Source organism: Akanthomyces muscarius (assembly GCF_028009165.1).
Source record: "Akanthomyces muscarius strain Ve6 chromosome Unknown contig_18, whole genome shotgun sequence".
NCBI classification, from domain to species: Eukaryota; Fungi; Ascomycota; class Sordariomycetes; order Hypocreales; family Cordycipitaceae; genus Akanthomyces; species Akanthomyces muscarius.
This window is the reverse complement of record NW_026611618.1, coordinates 1,427,498-1,446,925: the sequence shown is the minus strand read 5'-3', so window position 1 is coordinate 1,446,925 and position 19,428 is coordinate 1,427,498. Positions and strand designations below refer to the sequence as shown.

The following is a 19,428-nucleotide window of genomic DNA, read 5'->3' as shown; positions in this document are numbered from 1 at the left end:
TGCATCATTTAAAATGGGTAAGGTGCGTGTCCTTTGCAAGTGCAGGAACCGTAAAACTTTGGCGCAAGTGCTTTGTTAGCTGGGCATACCCGACGGGAGAGGCCTCAAACATCCCGCTTGCCATTATGCTATTCCACACCTAGCACTGGCCAGCGCCCCTATTCATCTCACTTCTTGAGGACAAAGACGCCGCAACAGTCAGCAGCGGGTATCTCAAATGAGTGGCCTCGCAGTATACATTGTAAATGTCACATATGCAAGCATGCATAAAAGGCGATCAAGTCTTCCCTATACAGAGCAACAAGTAAGGGTTCGATTCGCTCGTTTATGTGCCCTATGATTCTATCACAAACGCCTGATAAGATGCCCAAAAATTATACACATATATAAAGCACCGGCCGAGACCCAGCCCAACGACCCGTTGAAAACATTGGAAACCCGCAAGTCGCACAGAAAAGGTTGGTCGCATCAGTCGATCCTCATCAGCCGGTCCCGATCAGTCGTCCCATTCCTCGTCGAGTTGATCTATCAATCGATTCTCTGCGTCCGAGTTTCTGTTGCTGCTGTAGCTCTGGCTGACGTTACTGTACCCGCGCCTGCTCGGCAGGAAGCGGGTACACGATGAAGTTAGGATCACAAACATGTCCTATCAAGACACGCGCAGAAAAAGAAAAAGGCAATAGGTCAGCTCCCGCGACGACTGATTGGAAGGCCCGGTTTACGGGGGGCGGAACACACTGTGACAAAGCTCCAAATGCCAGCCCAAAGGCTGTAGTTGGGCAGCTGGCGCCAGCCGCGGGCGTGGGCGACGGTGCGGTTGTAGCAGACACCGCCGATGGCGTATACGAGGACGGCAATGACGAAGATGAGGCCAAAGACGCTCCCCGGGCCTACGTTGCCGCGTTTGTGCGGCTCCGCCTGCGCGCAGGCGTGCGACGAGCGGGCTTCGAAGAAGTAGGCGCACTCGTCCGGGTCGGTGCCGACAAAGGAAAAGGCGGCCTGGGAGCTGCCAGAGTCGCGGTCGCAGAGAAACGAGATGACGGTAGATTTGCGTCGCGAGGAGCCCTTGTCCTTGTCCTTGTCGCCGGCCGCGGGCTTCTGGTCGCGGGCGCTCTTGTTAGACTTTGTTTCGCACGGCGAGCCGTCGCCGTATCGAAGTACCAATTTGCGGCCGCGGCTATGCAAGTCGAGCGACGAGGAGCTGCGAGAACAGAGGTCAGTACATTTTCACGCAGGACATCACGAGTCAGCGCAAAGCAATTTTTCCCCGTACCCTATTGAGTATACTTTGTCCTTGTATGTATAGTATGCGCTGACGTTACTCCACAGCGTCTTGGACACGCCGACAACGTCCTTGACCGGCGCCACGACGGGCTCGCAGATGTTGAGGGTAAAGTTTTTGCCATAGTCGTAGCCGCGCGCGTGGTAGTCCTTGGTAATGGAGCGCGCAGCCTTTCCGGCCGCCTTTTGCGCAATGTCGGGCCGCAGGTCGAAGAATGCGCCGTTGCTGGTCGAGGACACGGCCGTGCAGGCAGGGATGGGTGCCGTTGTGGTGGCATCTTCAGCGTAAGCCCCAGCGGCAGCCATCAAGGCTACCGCGGATAACGACGAGAAGCGCATCGTATGTGAGGCGTGGCTGTTGCGCGGAGGGAATTGGCGCAAGGTGGTCGTTGACGATGATGTAGCGTTGAAGTCGCCGTTTGCTTCTCCGCCACGTCACCTAGAAAAGATATCTACAGTGGCATGCCGCAGTGGATCACCGTCCGTATCAGCCCACCATGGCTTATTATACTTTCTATCTTTTATTATTCATCTTCTATATCCCTGATTTTTCTTGTTTGCTTATTCTCTTACTTTCCTAATTTACCTCATGATTTTCTGCTCTTCTTATCCTCCTTTACCTTGTTCTTTCTCTTAAAACTAGCAGCCTAGCCAAACAGGCGGCGGGCCTTTTTTGCTAACCACCGTGTCCACTTGTAGCGGCGAGGCAAGCAGTAAGAACAAGAGAATAAAACTAAACAAAACTCTATTTGACTGGAGTACGCAATCAATCATCATGGCGGCAATTGACGCTGTCTATACGCCTAGAGCTGGATCAGTGCGATTCCTGCCGCTCGTTGTTTCGGAGCCGGCGGAGCATCGGCTATGGCTACCGTGCAACACGTAGAAATACCTCGGGGTGGGGGTTTCCAGCAAAGACTTTAGCATAGTTCCTCGTCCATTGTGGTATTATTTGCGATTGCCTAGCAAAATGTATCAAACACATGCTTACTAGACATCAGCTGCTTGTCACATCAGGCTGTGCCCGAGACCATGGACCCGGGTACTGTAGCAAGTGAGGAAACTCGCTAGGTGCAGCCTAATTCGAGAACTATTTAGCTCTTCTCCGCCAACTGAGGTATGATTATCTCACGAATGGAGCACTGAAAGAGCACCTTCGACTTCAGATCAAAAGAAAACCATGATCTTCTCCAATATAGCCTCTGTCACCGCGCTCGCGGCGACAGTCGCCGCGACGCTCTCCACCTACCAGCCCAAGCGTCGTGCCCCAGCCGAATTCGACTGGGAGACCCTAACGCCGTCGCGCGAACTAGAGTTCTCGCGATGCTACGAGGAATACGAGTGCGCCAGACTCATTGTCCCTCTGGACTGGACCGAGAGGAATGCCGAGAAGCGCCAAGGCGGCCGCACCATGACACTCGCGCTTACCCGGTTGACGGCCAATTCGACAGACGGCACCGCGTACGGCGGCACGGTGATTGTCAACCCGGGCGGCCCTGGTGATTCGGGCACGGTGGAAATGCTCAAGAACGGCCACTATCTCCGAGATCTGGTAGCCACGGAACGCATGCACTTTGACGTGCTGTCGTTTGACCCGCGCGGCATGGGCTTCAGCACGCCCAACGTCGACTGCTTTGCCGGGGAAGAGGCAAGCCGCACGCTGTACAGCGCTCACTCGCTTGGCATGGAGGTTGGTGGAGTGCGTGGCGATGATCGGGATGAGGTTGTCGCGGCGCAAAGGGCCGCGGCGAGAGCGCACGGCGCCAAGTGCAATGTGCCCGGGGAGGACGGGTACGTGGTGCAAGAGTATGTGGGTACGCCTTCGGTGGCGAGGGATATGCTGCTGATGGTGGATGAGCTGGAGAAGCTGCGCGTCAAGGAAGCAAAGGGGAAGAAGAATGGAAGAGATCAGGGAGTGCAGAAGACGCTTGGTCACGCGGACAATGAAGGTGGAGAGGACAAGCTGCCGAGGCTGCTGTACTTCGGCACGTCGTATGGCACGATGCTGGGAAATACTTTCATCTCGCTGTTTCCCGGGAGAGTAAAGCGCATGATCCTGGACGGCAATGTCGTGCCTGAAGACTACACGTCTGGAGTAAGTAGCGATCCCTACCTCAAAACCGCCCTGATGGAGTTTGCTCCGGGACACTAATTCGATGCTCTCTAGAACTGGGCAGTGAATATTGCCGACACGTCCAAGGTCATCAGTTATTTCTACGACGCCTGCTTTGACGCCAAGAGCGCCTGTGCCCTCTACGATCCCAAGGCCGATAAATCGCCCGCGGCGCTGCGCGAAAAGGTCGCTGACCTCGCCACGCGTCTCACCGAAGAGCCCCTTGCCATTGCCGGCAAAAACATGGCCCCGTCTATTCTCACAGGCTCCGTCGTGCAGGCCACCTTCGCCGACGCCCTCTACGACCCCATCGGCGGCTTCTCCAAGCTCGCCTCCACGCTCGCCGACGCCGTGGCCGGCAACTACACGGCGCTCATCGCCGCCGCGGGCGTGCAGCTGCGCCCAGACGAGGCGGCATGCGAGAATGGCGGCCGCGCCAGCATCGCCGAGTACCGCTGGCAGACGGAGGCCAACATGGCGGTGCGGTGTGGCGACGGGCCCGACCAGCGCAACACGACGCTCGCGGCGTGGCGCGCGCAGCTTAAGCAGGCGCGGGACCTGTCCCCCGAGTGGGCGGACCTCTGGATGAGCGTCGAGTGCCTCGAGTGGCCGGTCCGCCCCAACTGGCGCTTCGAGGGCCCGTTTGGGTCGCCCGAGGCGGAGCAGGCCGGTGGAAAGCAGCATCAGGCGGACGGCCGGCCGTCGGCGCCGGTCCTCTTCCTGGCCAGCAGGTTCGACCCCGCGACGCCAATGGGCAGCTCGGTCACGGCCGCCAAGGCGCACGCGGGATCGGGCCTGCTGGTGCAGAACACGTACGGGCACTGCGCGACGCTGAGCGCGCCGAGCGAGTGCACCAAGGAGATGGTGGGCAGGTACATGGAGACGGGCCGCCTGCCGGAGAAAGGGGCCGAGTGCGAGGGGGCCTGCATGCCGTTTGAGGAGTGCCCGTATCTGAGAATGGTGCTGCCGCGGTAGGAAAATTAAGAGTGAGAAAGGCTTGTGTTGGGGACAAGGTTGGGATGCAAAAGAAGTAGCCCAAATAGAGGCAAATGAGAAACCAAAGGTGGCCTACCCTTGACACAATCAAAGTAGCTCATATGTCGCTAGGATTGAACGGTTCAGCACTACTACATCATCAAAATAATCACTGCAGTTGCTCGTTGCAGCCGGAAAACTCATGATATAATCCCGAGGCAATTTCCTGTCTACTCAAATTCGGGTTGTACAGCTGAATGGTACCGCAAATTGTTGGAGCACGCATTGCACAAGAGCAGCTGGTACTTCTACAAGAACGCTGTTAAGTCACCAAGAGAAAAAAAAAATAGAGAAAAAAAAAAAGAGAAAAAAAAAAAGAGAAAAGAATGATTGAAGCACTGGAGCCTGTGACAATTCGATGTATTTCCATAGCTTTGCATTCTTTCCACCCAAAGCAGTGAGGTTTTGATGTGGAAAAGACCTCGGGATGCGCTTCGATTAGCACAGGCACAGCTGGGCCGAGCAGATCGGGGCCAAGCCGCCCTGCTTTAGGTGGTAGGCGCAAGTGGCGCACTTGACTGTCGATTTCCAGGGCCCTTAGCGTGCCTTTTACCTGGTTCAAGTCGCTACAAATTCGGCGCAAGTGTTCCCCCGTTGGCTGGCTGAGCCACGATCTATGACAGCGTGAATCGGATGGACTGAGCTCCGCCGTATTCGCGTCGCAGCTCCCCAGTACACGAGCTTTTGCGACGAGTGCAACCTATTCGCCCGCCCCCCGAGCGCTGCGACATCTAACCCCTTGTTTTAATAGAGACAGCCTTCCATCTCAAACTGTTTCCTCGGAGGTGTATTCTTCTCTTTACACACTGCGCAATCATGGCTCCCAAGACAAAGGCTGTTGCTGCTGCAGCTCCTCCACCGCACGGCTACGAATTCTTTGGCCCGTAAGTAATCAAAGCACACGCGACAGCGCGCGCCGCGTTTATGCGCCACCATCAACGCTTTTTTTTTTCTGGACCACCGCTGACGTCAATTGTGCTAGGATCGGTGCGGCGGGCATCTCGTTTGGCCTGCCCATTCTCTGCTACATCTTCACTTTCGCGTGCAACGACATCTCGGGCTGCCCCGCGCCCTCGCTCCTCAGCCCCACGACGCTCTCGATCGAACAGCTCAAGCGCGAGGTCGGCTGGCCCCAGGATGGCATCTACGGCCTCGCCAGCTGGCGGGCCAGCGCCGCCATGGCCGCCTATTACCTCTTCAACCTGATACTCTACCGCATCCTGCCAGCCACCGAGACCAAGGGCGCCGTGCTCGTTACTGGTGGTCGTCTCATCTACCGTCTGAACAGTACGTATCGCTCAGCCTGCCCGCGCGCAGAACCTGTAGTCGACAAATCTAACAGTTTGCGATAGCGCTGTACTCCAACACGCTTACCCTGTCGCTTCTCGCCGCCGGAACCTTGGCGCAAGGTGCAGAATTTCCTGTCTGGGTCTTTATCAGCGAAAACTACCTTCAGCTTCTCACAGCCAGTATCATCATCTCATACGCCATCGCGACGTTTGTGTATGTCCGCAGCTTCAGCGTCAAGGCTGCCAACACGGAGAACCGCGAGCTAGCCGCTGGCGGCCACACCGGCAACCTCTTGTACGACTGGTTCATTGGCCGCGAGCTCAATCCTCGCGTCACCATTCCCCTCATTGGCGAGGTTGACATCAAGGAGTGGTGCGAGCTTCGCCCTGGCATGATGGGCTGGATCATTCTCAACTGCGCTTGGTGCGCCCAGCAGTACCGCAACTACGGCTTCGTTACCGACAGCATCGTATGCATCACTGTCGTTCAAGCTCTATACATTTTCGACTCATGGTGGTTCGAGTCGGCCATCCTCACAACCATGGACATCACCACTGATGGCTTTGGCATGATGCTTGCCTTCGGTGATCTCGTCTGGGTTCCGTTTGTGTACTCGCAGCAGACTCGCTACCTATCTCTTCACCCGCTGTCTCTTGGCCCTGTTGGACTGGCAGCCATGCTTTCCTTGATTGGGCTCGGCTTCTTCGTCTTCCGCTCCGCCAACAGCCAGAAGAACACTTTCCGCACCAACCCCAGCGACCCAAGCGTCGCCCATCTCAAGTACATTCAGACGAAGACGGGCAGCAAGCTTCTCACTACCGGCTGGTGGGGTGTTTCTCGCCACATCAACTATCTGGGAGACTGGATTCAGTCCTGGCCCTACTGCCTTCCCACTGGACTTGCCGGCTACCAGATCATGGCCGCCGGCAGCCTGGTTGAGGACTCTGTTGGTGCTTTCGTCATGTCCGATGGCCGCCAGGTCATTCAGGGCAATGCCAAGGGTTGGGCCATTCCCATTACCTACTTCTATGTAGTGTATTTTGCCGTGCTCCTGATCCACCGCGAGCGCCGAGATGATGAAAAGTGCCACCGCAAGTATGGAGACGACTGGGTAAAGTACAAGGAGGCTGTACGTTGGAGAATCATTCCCGGCATCTACTAAATCGCTCAGTCCCTCGCTTCGCCGTGCTTGCTTTCGTTGCCGCTGCTGGCGGCCTGTATCGGAGCGGGTGAATAGAAGTAAAGTATGGGGAAATCGGCCCGGGATGCTTGGCTTTTGAGAGTTTGTGGAGTAAATGATGGCTCATAATGGGGATATGATGAAGTTGTGGCCGTGGTGGTTGAATGCCGAGCAATATTCTCTCGGCATCATATTCTGTTGTTAGTAATGCTATGCCTTGTAAACTTCACTTGTCCGGGTTTTAGCCGCTCTGTGGTGCTTGATTGACAGTGAATAGACCTCTTCAATTCAGGATCTGCTATCGCAAGCTCTCGATATGTATAAATTTGGACTCATTCAAGAGAGGAGCAAGAGAAGGCCTTTTCACCGATGAATCGCCGACTTGATCACGGCTCTTATTCAAACTCTTTGACTCTACGGCAATGCGGGACGACACTCCGTGGACTCGAGGTCAGTGTGGATACATCCTGTACTCGTCAAAATGCTTGTCAATGAGACGTTGGACCTAGAACCGAAGGAAGTGTTTCCTAGTGATTGGTGCCTGCCTGGGCCATGTGCAACAGGGACTGGGGTCCCCGGCCTTTGTCTGTGAGCCGCTCTCTGGCCCGGCATGACCGGCTGCTCTCGGTGAGTAATGAAGCGCCACGACGGCGCCACAGCCAGTTTCGCAGCCGTCAGGCAAATTGCGCCGAAATTTGCTCTTTGCCGGGGATTTGACGACAGAAGCGTTGGGCGTGAGCATGGTGTACGGGACGCTACCCGACACTCCGCGCGGCGGCCACCGTGGGGGAAAGGCCGTGGGGAAAAGGCCCGAAAAGGAGGGGCCTCCAATTAAGGTCGATTTTCTTCCTTTCCCAGCCCTGGCTTTCTTCGGCTTTGCATGATGGTGTGCACGGCACGAACTGTGTATCGGTCACGAGAGACGGTGAGCGAGCCCCATGTCCAAGTCGGTAAGACATGAGTCGTGGCTCACAGCTTTTTGAGGTCAATGGCGAGAAATGTCTACGATGCACGATGTAAACAATTGGCGTTCTGGTGGCGTTTGGCGGACCGGAGATCGCTACCCACTGTGGCTGTCCACTACAATGCTTGTTAGGCCGTGGGTTGAGCTCTTTTTACCAAGCTCCGGCGCAGCTACGATTCCTGTGCGTTGACGGGTGCTTGGCTCTGCGGGTGCGCTGTTCGTGGCGGCGCGGCGGGTTCGTCGAAAGTATTCTTTCGATATGTGTCATGCATCAGTTACCAGTTGTACATATGCAGCCCGAGACATTTGGGCCAGAAGCCAATGTGCGCGAAGCAGCACAGCGCTGAAAAGAATGGAGATTTCTGGTCTTTCCGCCAAGTAGTGTAGTTTCAGGCCACTTAAAGTTTGCCGTCGAGCCGACTGCGGCGTCTCTGTCTGGTCCTGTGATAGGAAGGCTACACTGGCACACGCAGGTCAATCGGAAGGAAAAGGCAGACTGATGCTTTGGCCACACTTCAAGGGCCAAGCGCCAGTGCAACGTTTAGACCGAAGTAACCGGCAAGTGTGCTAGCAACACTGCGACGCTGCCGTCGTCATAAGACCGACCAGCGACGAATGCTGCGCTGGCTTGCCGATGCCAGCTCATGAGGCGTCGTCTCCGACGAAAGAGCAGGATGCGGAGGGCATGACAAAGAGATGGCGTTTTTGCGTTCGGCCCGTTTCGCGCAGCCATTTGATGTGTGGCCTTGCCTGTTTCTGTCAAGAACCCTTTGGGAGCTCACGGCTGAGACCAAGGCAGGTAAGCAGGGGACCAGGACAAGCAGCAGTTCTTTTCTTCTGGGGGCCGCTAGCTTGGAGCTCCCCCGCACCAAAAAGGCTGCAGCAAATGGCGCCGTCGGTGGCGCCCCCAGAGGCCTGCTGGCCTTCATCTCGAGCCGCACTCCACTGCCGTCCAGCCCAAATCTGATTGATCTCTGGTGGCCAAGCCAGTCTAGCAAGCCTCCACAGCGGGGGACGTTGCGCGAACTCGACCAGACCCAAACCCGTATTCATTGGGTAGATTATTGACTGGCGTGAATAAGCCAGCCCGCTCCTGCCAGCCATAAATAAGGTCCGCCAGGGTATGTTCTGGGCGGCGTCGAGTGCGTGTGACTTGTGACAGGTGGAATTTTTCGACCGCGAAGAATAGTAGTTAGACCTTTTGTACCGAGAAGCGAGCGAGTGGCTCATCCTTGTCCCTGGCTTGGTGGCGGGTCGCCGATGGGCTGTTGGCGAGGTCGCGCCGGGTGCAGGAGAACGCTGCTCGCTTTGAAAGCGCCCGGGACATGGCAGTGCAGACATTTCGTGGTGGTAACGCACCCGCAATATGGAGAGCAAAGGTTTGCTGCCGTTGCCCATGGAGTCTCTCTGCGTGCCATTGTGAGGGACGTCAGCCGACGGCCACCCAATACCGCGTTGTGGCGAGAGACATTGAGCAAGCTAGTCTATCCCTTGTGTCGATACGGAGCGCACTAGGGCAATGCAACTGAGACTGGCGACAAAAAAAGCCTTCGGGATGGTGCCACTGCCACTGTAGAGGCTCGGGGGGAATAGACTTTGTGCAGATGCAAGTTCCACAGGAAAACCGATCTCGTGGCCAAGAAGTCCGTACCTACTCCGTGCTCTGCGCAAACGTGAGAGCTGCTGGCCGGCAGACTGAGGTGTGTAACGTGTTTGTCACTGCCCACTGCCAGCTGCCAGCTGCCAGCTGCTGGCCGTCAGACGTCAGTCCTTTACTTGTCCTCCAAGTCTTCGCTCGGCACTCGAACTGCGCCCTCACATGGACCTATTTCCTTTCTTCTTCCTTTTTTTTCTTGCTTCTTTTTCCCGCCTGACCACCAAAAACCAACAAATCCACAGCACCACCATGGACAAGAATGGACCGGATCCATCGCTATGGACTCCTCCGTGCGGGGCGCCCCTTTAAGCCACTCGACCACGGTACAAAGTACTTCGTACAAGACAGGCAACAAGGTACGGCCAAGGTACGTGACGCTAGGCCTTGCTGGCAACTGGCTTGCTCTCTCCAATTTATGAGCTGACGCTTTTTTAATTAGTCGGCTAGTGCCTGGCAAAGCCACATGCGCGGGACCCCTGTACACCATGACGAATGTAGTGCGAATTCCTGTACTGATAGTTACCCCAAAAGAAATCGAGCTGCCGATCCTCGGGCTGTCCCAAGCTGCCCCAAAGGCCCTTCCGCGCCCGGGCGCAGCTGGGTACATATATCAAGAATGCCGTTCCCTCATTCCCGTCCCACTGGTCCCTTCTCGTCTTTCCAGCGATCTGATAGCAGTCTTTCTCCCGTCTTTCTACTGCAGCTAATTTAGTCAGGACTCGGAAAGATGAAGACAGCATCCTTTGTGGCCGCAGCCCTTCTTGCTGTCGGCAGTGACGCCCTCTATGTGAGTACCTTCCTCTCTGTGACGCCAGAGACAGGAGAACGCTCCGCGATTCGCGTTACATGCCTTTTCCCACTACTCAATTGCGCGACAAGTTTCTTCTTCTCATGGTCACTCCCTGTTTGGACTCTTGGACAGCAGTCCTAGCGAAAACATACAATTTGCGCGGCGCATTGTCCACCCTTGTTCCTGCTTTCTAAACAAAGATCCCCCGGCTAATGAACACCCAACTCAGGGCAACAACACGAACTCCAACAGCACAGACGGGCAAACTGGTCCCCTCACCCACTCGCCTCCATTCTACCCTTCGCCATGGATGGACCCCAGAGCATCCGGCTGGGAGGACGCCTATGCCCGGGCCCAGGCCTTTGTTTCTCAGTTGACTCTCGCCGAAAAAGTCAACATCACCACCGGTGTTGGGTACGCGTCTCCATAATCCCTACCTCGCTCTTCATTAGTACTGACGCAACGTGCAGTTGGATGGGTGAGAAGTGCGTTGGCAACGTCGGCTCCGTGCCCCGCCTGGGCATGAAGAGTCTCTGCATGCAGGACGGTCCTTTGGGCCTGCGATTCAGCGATTACAATAGTGCCTTCCCCGTCGGCGTGACTGCTGGAGCTTCTTGGGCGCGTCATCTCTGGCGCGATCGTGGCAACGCCATGGGCTCCGAGGCTCGCGACAAGGGAGTCGACGTTCTTCTTGGACCTGCCAGCGGTCCTCTCGGTCGTCTCGCCAAGGGTGGACGCATTGGTGAAGCCTTTGGAGCGGACCCTTACCTGCAAGGCCAGGCCCTGGCCAACACAGTCACCGGTATCCAGGGCGCCGGTGTCGTTGCTTGTGCCAAGCACTACATTGCCAACGAGCAAGGCATGTCTATACTTCGCTCTCAAACTCCAGTGCAGGCTGCTAACAATTGAATAGAGCATTTCCGTCAAACCGGCGAAGCTCAAGGATACGGTTTCAACATTAGCGAGACCCTCTCTTCCAACGTCAATGACAAGCTCATGCACGAGTACTACTCTTGGCCTTTCCAAGATGCCGTCAAGGCCGGAGTTGGCTCTATCATGTGCTCCTACAACCAGATCAACAACTCGTACGGCTGTCAGAACTCCAAGATGCTCAATGGAATTCTCAAGCACGAGTACGGATTCCAGGGCTTCGTCATGAGTGACTGGCAGGCTCAGCACTCCGGTGTGTCCAACGCCATCGCCGGCATGGACATGGCTATGCCCGGTGACACAATCTTCAACACTGGTCGCAGCTACTGGGGTGGCAACCTGACCCTTGCCGTCCTCAATGGAACAGTTCCTGCGTACAGAATCGACGACATGGCCATGCGAATCATGGCTTCTCTTTTCAAGGTCGGCTGGGCTGTTGAGGGTGTCAAGGATACCAACTTCTACTCATGGAGCCGAAACACGTACGACTACCGCCACGCTGCCGCCAAGGAGAATATGGAGCAGGTCAACTTTCAAGTTGATGTTCGAGCGAACCATGCCAATCATATCCGCGAGGCCGGCGCCAAGGGTGCCGTCATCCTCAAGAACAACGATGCTCTTCCCCTGAACAAGCCCAAGTTCCTTGCTATAGTCGGTGAAGATGCCGGTCCGAACCCGAAGGGCCCCAACGGCTGCCCTGATCGTGGCTGCGATGACGGCACAAACGCCATGCTCTGGGGCTCTGGCACCTCCAACTTCCCCTACCTCATTACCCCCGACAGCGCTCTGCAGCAACAGGCTATTCAGGATGGCACTCGCTATGAGAGCGTTCTCAGCAATTATGACTGGAGCGCTACCCACGATCTTGTTAGCCAGCCCAACGTCACTGCTATTGTCTTTGCCAATTCCAATGCTGGCGAGGGCTACATTTCTGTGGACCACAACGAAGGCGATCGCAACAACCTGACTCTCTGGAAAAACGGCGATGACTTGATCAGGAACGTCTCTGCTCTCTGTGCCAACACCATCGTCGTCATTCACAGTGGTGGCCCGGTTTTGCTTGATGAGATCTCCAAGAACGAGAATGTGACTGCCATTATTTGGGCTGGCCAGCCTGGCCAAGAATCCGGCAACTCTCTGACTGACATTCTTTACGGAAAGACAAGCCCTGGTCGTTCTCCCTTCACTTGGGGCGCTTCTGAGAAGGCTTATGGCAACGACGTTCTCTATAAGCCCAACAACGGCAATGACGCTCCTCAAGACGATTTCGCCGAGGGGGCGTTCTTTGACTATCGTCACTTTGACAAGGAATCTGATGCTAAGCCTCGTTGCGATCCCAAGGCTCCCGTCTATGAATTTGGCTTCGGCCTTTCCTGGTCTACTTTCGAGTACTCCAACCTTCAGATTGTCAAGAAGAATGACCGTCCTTACACACCTACCACTGGCATGTCCATTGCTGCCCCTACTTTTGGTAACTTCAGCAAAAACCTCAAGGACTATGGCTTCCCTCCCGGTTTCCACTACGTCGAGCAGTTCATCTACCCGTGGCTGAACAACACTTCGTCAGCACGCGAGGCTTCTGCCGACTCCAGCTATGGCAAGACTGCAGACGAGTTCCTCCCTCCTCATGCCATCGATGCAAACCCCCAGCCTAAGCACCCTGCTGGTGGCGAGCCAGGCGGCAACCGCGAGCTCTTTGATGTGATGTACGAGGTCACTGCCACAATCACCAACACCGGCAAGACCATGACCGACGAGGTTCCTCAGCTGTACCTCAGCCATGGTGGCGAGGGTGAGCCTGTCCGCGTTCTCCGTGGCTTTGACCGCATTGAACGTATTGCGCCCGGTGCCACGGCCACTTTCCGTGTCGAGCTCACTCGCCGCGACATCAGCAACTGGGATGTCAAGGCTCAGAACTGGGTTGTGACTGATGCGCCCAAGACTGTCTGGGTCGGTAGCAGTTCTCGCAATCTGCCTCTTTCGGCCAAGCTTCAGTAGAGCAATGGTGATGAGGCCAAAAAAGGGGCGTCGTGTTGCAGAGCGCGGGCTGAAGTAGCATAATGAACGTCACGATTATTTAACAGACTTATTCGATATTGTACTTATTTTGTTGATAGAAATCAACTTTTTTTCTTCATTTACTCTAAACATGGACCGTTGAGCATCATGCATGAATGTGCGAGGGTTTTACCCAGTGAGCCGGTCTTTTGTGAACGGCTTTAGATCTTGCAAGCTTGATAGCCGTCCCTGGCCGCGGGTCGATATGCTCCGCTCGCGTAACGCCATCGTTTGCAGCTACGTGTGACGAAAGCTGTTTGGGTAACACAAAGGCAACTGCGGCATGTCTCTTTCACGTGCGTCTCGTGCGTTTCTTGCATATCTCTTTTTGATGTATCCCTTGTTGCAGTTGTCATCTTCTTTATGGTTTATATTCCTGTGGAAGGGGGGGGGGGGGGAGAAGCATCGACCACCGGGCACGTGCTGCAAAGGCCGTCATGCACATCGGTTTCTTTGTCAGGTCGCTTCCCGTCGCTTCCCGTCATAGCCTGCAAAAGGGGCAAGCAGAAGAAAGGCGACCGACGCGTGCCAAAACAAAAGCTATGTTCAAGGCAAAGCGAGTCCCTTCAAACCATAGAAGACGCAAACGAAGAGACGAGAAGAATGAAGTCGAAATAAAGAAAAGCGCAAAGAGAGCTCAAAGCTCGAGGGCCTTGCAAGCTAACTCGGGGTGCCCTTTTCTCGGAACTACATTATAAAGCTCGAGGGCCTCTCTCTGTTTCTCGAAACACAAGCTCGTTGTCTTCCCACACAGATCACAGGTTCGACAAAGTTCCCCCCCAACGACAAACCCTCCCGATCCAATTACAACGAGAGACAAGGCAAAAAAAATTATGTTATTCCAGTGCATGTTCAAAAAAGAGAGGCATGACGGGGGTCGGCGATGCTACGACGACGAAGTTCGGAAAAGCAGCAAAGAGAATCGCTGCGGCAAGCCTGGCTGCGACGGCAAGTGTGGCTATGCCACGGTGGATGGCGTGAAGTACTACGCTCCATATTGCTATGACCGTACGTTTGATGGATCGGTTTCCGTCGTGAATGTTTGCCCTCGACAAACGTTTGCTAACAGTGACCATGGGCAGACGCTTGTATGATTGGCCCACAGCGGTGTCGACGCATGAAATCGAGGGATCAAATATACTGTCCAATCCGTAAGCATCATCCACCTCTCTCTTCTTTTCCTTTCACAAAACTTTTGTCTCCATTTAGACAGTCTTTTTTGTACTGATGCATCTCTGACAGATGCTACTTGCACAACAGAGGGTTGCTTGGCCACGCCAGAGCGACTTTCCACCAAGCCGTTGCCATGGTTTTGCGACACTCGTAAGCATCTTCTTCATCTTCCTGTCAGAAGTGAACAAACAAGAAAAGCCTTTGCTAACCACACTCGGCCTCTTAGACAAGTGCGTGTACCCAGGCTGCGTATCTTATGGCTGCCATGGGGGCTACTGTTCCACACACATTTCTCTGTGCGCCGTCGGCGGCTGCCCGGGACAGCGCAGCCCAAACTCGGCCTTTTGCGAATTTCACGGCGAAAGGGCGAGAAACCCGGCCGCCGGCGCCGGCGGGTCGTCACCGGCCCCAGAGCCAGCACCGCCTGCCGGCATGCATCAGTGCGACGTGAACTGCACCGAGCACCGACACAGCAACAAGGCCTACCGACCCGACAGCTTCTGCCGCACGCCGGGTTGCAACCGGCTACGACAGATTAAAGACGGCGGCGAAAGCGAATGGTGTGAAAGGCGTAAGTTGACACACTTCGTTATTTTCACCAGCAATTTCCTTTGATAAGAGACTAATGCTCCTTTTCTTGTGAATAGATACCTGCGAGTCGTATACCTGTGTACGGATGCGCTCCGACAGGCACCCTTCGATCAAGACTTGCGAGCGGCACTCGTGCAACGTGGACCGGTGCGACCTCGCCGCGCGCAGCCACTCGCAGTTTTGCCGACGCCACGGGTGCGAGGCGGACAACTGCGCGCAGTACAAGGAGGCGCAAGCCTGGTTCTGCAACCAGCACGAGTGCCAGCGCGGGCGCTGCGGCAACAAGGCTGTCCCCGGCACGGATCACTGCCACCGCCACCTCGAGGAGGAGCAGCAGCAGCAGCAGCAGGCCAAGAAGGACAAGAAGGACAAGGGGGACAAGAAGGAAAAGGAAAAAGAAGCAAAGGAGGATGATAAAAAAGATAGAGACTGTAAATGGCGATACCACGACGACCCACCGATCGTGGTTGTGCGCGACAACGGCCGGTCGTCGCCGGGGTACTGGCGGGAGCCGCCGGAGGAGCCGGTTCTCGTCTTTCGCGGAGAGCGTGGACGCTTGCTACCCGAATCGCTGTCGCCGGTGTACCGCGTCGGGCGTCATGGTATTGGTGGGGGACGGCTGCCAGACTCGTACCACCCAGACTTGATGGACGATGCGAGAGCTGGCCGGACTCATAGAGGATACTACGACCGAGCGGATAGCAGATATAGACGACGACATTGGGACGACTAGGCATCGGATGCTTCTCTCGTCGGGCCTTTTTTTTTTTTTTTCTTCATTTGCGGGTTGCATATTGGTTGGGGAGTTTGGACGGCGTTTCAGATGTCATTTCTTTGCAGCGGTCATTGATGAGACCAAAGACTTTCTCCGAGAAGTCTCTATACAAATCATCCGCTCTGACTTTTGAAAGTATATATTAAAATGAAAGCACTTGAAATTAGAAATATTCTTCTTCCCTAACCGCGATGCCGTTGCATGGTGCCATTGTCATTCTACCGCTTCCCCTCTCCGTTCGTGTACCCTTTCCGCCTCGACAGCAAACGACAAACTCTCTAGCCTCGGAAAAAAAAAAGTCTCCTTGACGTTCAGAGACTTTTGCCCTGAAATTACATTTGTCGCAGTCGTCGTCCCAGCTATGCGACGCCTCCGAGCTGGCTGGCCCCTCGCATCACCACATTGTGAGACGGTGCGTGTAAGACGATGGCCGACCCCACCACCACCACCACCCGCGAAACCTGCGACAAGTCTGAAGCCTGTCGACAATGCCGAGCAACTCCAGATGACGATGCGCAAGTGAGGAAAATAAATCAAAAGGACAAACCGACCGGGTCATGGGACGGTAAATGAACTAGGCTTTCTTTGTAGAGGTTGTTTGGTCCCTTGCCCACGCGGCTCGAGCAGAATCCGGACGAGGCAAGCGAGGCGGCGTCCGGTTTGGCATCCGTCTGGTCTGCCTCTTAGTCCGTTCCAGGGCAAAACTGGGATGAACCGGGGAGCAAAGGAGCATTGATACAAAGAGCTGTCCCCCATATTTTCTTCTTGGTCCTCTTGGTTTGCCGTCCCTTTTTCTTTTTTCATTCTCTTTTATTCTCTCCTTTGTTGGTGGTCTTTCTTTGGTTCTTTGTCGGGTTTCGTCTTTCATTTCCACCACCTCCATCATCAACTCGCAGGGTCGAGGACGCAACATTGCTGGTCAATAGCATTCATTCTTTTCCTCCGCCCTGTTTCGTTTTCTCCCAAAGCCCGCTCTCTTTCAGCAATCCTTTCCAACCGAACCGAGTCTTCAGTCTTTCTCGACGCCTATCCCACTCTTCGACAAGTTCGCGCTTACGAATCCGTCATCATGGGTGCCAACCTGTCATCCACCTTTGAGCCCGACACCTCCAAGGTTGTCCTCAGCCCGCAGGATCGATTCGCCGACATTCTCGCGGCTGCTCTCTGGGCGGGCTCGCTCTACGCCATCGTCATGATCTGGACGACCTGCGCGCTCATCGATCGCTGGAGAGGCCCCTCCGACAAGATACGAACGGGACCGGGGTCAGTCGTTGCCGCGCTGGCGCTGTCTACGGCATGGCCTGTCGTCATGCTATACATGGTGATGAACAGTTAATAAGGGACCGAAACAAATGGTATTGGGGGATGGGCGGACGGGAACTGGGGCATATGGGAGCATGATGTCTGTCTTTAAATCGTGGTCATCGTTTGTTGAAATTGAAAGGCGTTTGAGACACTGGAACCTTTTGCATAGTGATATTATCTCTGCTGTACCTGTAATTCCCACCTGGATAAGCTAATCTAGCCCACAAGTGTATTTCTCCTACTCCTGTCCATTCGTACATTCTTTCGTCCAACAATGGTCTCCAGAGCCTGAGCCAATGCTTTTGCGTCATATCGTCCGCCCAGGCCCGATGCATCTTTCGGACCGTACAGCCTTGTGGACTCAATTCCGATCTGCGCAAGTCGCTGCTTGTCGACGACTGGTGACAAAGAGCTCTCGAGATAAATGACATGGCTGACATAGTGTGAGTACTGTTCTTCCTCTGGCGGCGGCAGACCCCGAGAATCTGCGCATGCGTTGGCGATGGCGCGGACAAAATCCAGCCCGCTGAATGGCTCTGTTGATGGACCAGTCTCCCGATCCAGCGTACCGTTGAGTATCAAAATCTTATTCCGGACAAGGGGGCTCGCGATTGCCTCGCCAACGCCTTTTAATACGAGGTTGGGGATGAGAGAGGTAAATAGCGAGCCAATGCTGTAAATAACCGTGCTGGACGTGTTGATGGCTTCTAGCACACGCGGATTTGCCGGGATACGGATCTCCTGGCCGTACGGATTAATGTACCATATACGTTCTATCCGCGAAGGCAGATCCTCATCCCTTTCTTTCGAGAAGTTGATAGCTGGCCGTCTCAGCGCCGGCAAGCTCCCTGGCAAGTTGGCATCTTCGATCTTGTCATGATCCTCGGTGTCGTAGTCTGATGGTGCCGGGGTATTCGCCCCGGTTCCCACCCCAGGCACCGCCGCCGTCGGCAGACTTGGATGCGAAATGTCATTCTGCCCCGTAATCACGTCGCCGCCCACGAGGCCCGCGGCAATGTGATGCGCAAAGTTGGTGTTGAGAGCCGGCAGCACGGCAATGCGTTCCGGCACGCCGCAGAGCGAGCTCAGGAGATAGATGGCGGCCTCGAAGCTGCCGGTAAAGAGGCGCGCGCCCGTCAGGAACAAATTGCCGATGCTGGCGCGCGAAAAGTCGAAGCGGCTGGAGGGGCGCATGCGCTTGACCACCTCCAGGTTGAAGCTGTTGAGGTGGGAGCGGATGAGCTCGCGCTTGGGCGACGAGATGTCGCGCCACAGCGGGTGCGAGGCCTCGATGATGTCGAACCACTCGCTGCGCGCGGCGGCTGCGACCTTGGGCAGGCGATGGTTGAAGAGGTGCTTGACGGCGGAGGTCTCGGGGCTCCCGTCGTCGGGGATCAGCCTGACCAGACGCGACCTGACATCGCCGATGCCTGCGAGTTGACGCATCAGTACATGTTTCCATGCTCGGTGAGTAGCTCGTTCATCATACCTGGACCGCCAAAAACACGAATAATCTCACTGGTGCTGCCGCCATTGTCAGAGATCGGGATGACGTAGCTAAGCGTTCCGTTCGCCGCGCGGACGCTTTCAAAGACGTCGACGAGGTTATTGGCAGCACTGCCGCCGGAGAACACGACAATGCCGATTCGTGTCGGGCCAGGGCTCACGGCGCGCCTCGGCGCTGCTTGTACTGAGCCGGAATCGTGCTCGCCCTGAGAATTTGGCAGCTGTAGTGCGTTAGGAGCCATGTATTTTCGAGTCTTCAAAACGCCGCAGTAATTCTGAGATAAATATACCCAAGCAAGCAACACGACGCGCTATGGTGTCTTGCAAGGTTGACTACATGAGACCAATCCAGATGTTTCTGGAGTTTGGTGACAGACTGACGTTTACAGTGCGGAGTGGCCAACTTGGGCATCTCCCACTTGATGGCTGGATTTGTGGAGACACTTTGAGATTCAGCATCATGAGGCATGCTGTCATCAAATTTGAAGAGATTCTAGAAAGCGTACATGAAGATGGTGAAATGACAAATATGCCATCTTTGCAAAGTGCCCATCTTCTCCCTGCGGCGTCTGTAAAGTGCTACACAGCTGCTGGGATGCATGCCCTGGCGACCTGGCCCACCGACTAAATGCTGGCCCGAAGTCCCCGAGCGAACCACCTTGGTTCCAGCACCACGACAAGACATCTCAGAAATGCCATTCAGAGTGAACGCCGCCGGAGAATTGTGACAACGCGCAACCGAGTATATATCACATATCTGACTCGGTCGTGGAGCTGGCT

At 55.3% G+C, this 19,428-nt stretch overlaps 8 protein-coding genes across 8 annotated transcripts; 6 read left to right on the top strand and 2 right to left on the bottom strand.

Moving 5' to 3' along the window:
• Positions 1 to 496: 496 nt before the first annotated feature.
• On the bottom strand, positions 497 to 1,620 carry LMH87_008943 (uncharacterized protein; the record flags this gene model as incomplete). Its single annotated transcript, XM_056202197.1, has 3 exons — positions 497 to 646; positions 739 to 1,201; positions 1,274 to 1,620. The coding sequence occupies 3 exons, from the start codon at positions 1,618 to 1,620 to the stop codon at positions 497 to 499; spliced, it is 960 nt and encodes a 319-aa protein (XP_056056783.1).
• Positions 1,621 to 2,461: 841 nt separating this feature from the next.
• LMH87_008942 (uncharacterized protein) lies at positions 2,462 to 4,369 on the top strand (the record flags this gene model as incomplete). The annotated part of the gene is made up of 2 exons (XM_056202196.1): positions 2,462 to 3,376; positions 3,449 to 4,369. The coding sequence occupies 2 exons, from the start codon at positions 2,462 to 2,464 to the stop codon at positions 4,367 to 4,369; spliced, it is 1,836 nt and encodes a 611-aa protein (XP_056056782.1).
• An 876-nt stretch (positions 4,370 to 5,245) lies between these two features.
• Positions 5,246 to 6,881, top strand: LMH87_008941 (uncharacterized protein; the record flags this gene model as incomplete). Its single annotated transcript, XM_056202194.1, has 3 exons — positions 5,246 to 5,313; positions 5,412 to 5,716; positions 5,782 to 6,881. 3 exons carry the CDS (start codon positions 5,246 to 5,248, stop codon positions 6,879 to 6,881), a joined length of 1,473 nt encoding a protein of 490 aa, XP_056056781.1.
• A 2,586-nt stretch (positions 6,882 to 9,467) lies between these two features.
• Positions 9,468 to 10,227, top strand: LMH87_008940 (uncharacterized protein; the record flags this gene model as incomplete). Its single annotated transcript, XM_056202193.1, has 3 exons — positions 9,468 to 9,506; positions 9,763 to 9,887; positions 9,960 to 10,227. 3 exons carry the CDS (start codon positions 9,468 to 9,470, stop codon positions 10,225 to 10,227), a joined length of 432 nt encoding a protein of 143 aa, XP_056056780.1.
• Positions 10,228 to 10,247: 20 nt separating this feature from the next.
• LMH87_008939 (uncharacterized protein) lies at positions 10,248 to 13,238 on the top strand (the record flags this gene model as incomplete). Its single annotated transcript, XM_056202192.1, has 4 exons — positions 10,248 to 10,307; positions 10,540 to 10,724; positions 10,781 to 11,169; positions 11,224 to 13,238. The coding sequence occupies 4 exons, from the start codon at positions 10,248 to 10,250 to the stop codon at positions 13,236 to 13,238; spliced, it is 2,649 nt and encodes an 882-aa protein (XP_056056779.1).
• Positions 13,239 to 14,146: 908 nt separating this feature from the next.
• On the top strand, positions 14,147 to 15,795 carry LMH87_008938 (uncharacterized protein; the record flags this gene model as incomplete). The annotated part of the gene is made up of 5 exons (XM_056202191.1): positions 14,147 to 14,306; positions 14,381 to 14,449; positions 14,541 to 14,621; positions 14,698 to 15,042; positions 15,119 to 15,795. The coding sequence occupies 5 exons, from the start codon at positions 14,147 to 14,149 to the stop codon at positions 15,793 to 15,795; spliced, it is 1,332 nt and encodes a 443-aa protein (XP_056056778.1).
• Positions 15,796 to 16,906: 1,111 nt separating this feature from the next.
• On the top strand, positions 16,907 to 17,173 carry LMH87_008937 (uncharacterized protein; the record flags this gene model as incomplete). The annotated part of the gene is made up of 1 exon (XM_056202190.1): positions 16,907 to 17,173. One exon carries the CDS (start codon positions 16,907 to 16,909, stop codon positions 17,171 to 17,173), a length of 267 nt encoding a protein of 88 aa, XP_056056777.1.
• A 185-nt stretch (positions 17,174 to 17,358) lies between these two features.
• LMH87_008936 (uncharacterized protein) lies at positions 17,359 to 19,184 on the bottom strand (the record flags this gene model as incomplete). Its single annotated transcript, XM_056202189.1, has 4 exons — positions 17,359 to 18,572; positions 18,632 to 18,869; positions 18,939 to 18,959; positions 19,155 to 19,184. The coding sequence occupies 4 exons, from the start codon at positions 19,182 to 19,184 to the stop codon at positions 17,359 to 17,361; spliced, it is 1,503 nt and encodes a 500-aa protein (XP_056056776.1).
• Positions 19,185 to 19,428: the final 244 nt, after the last annotated feature.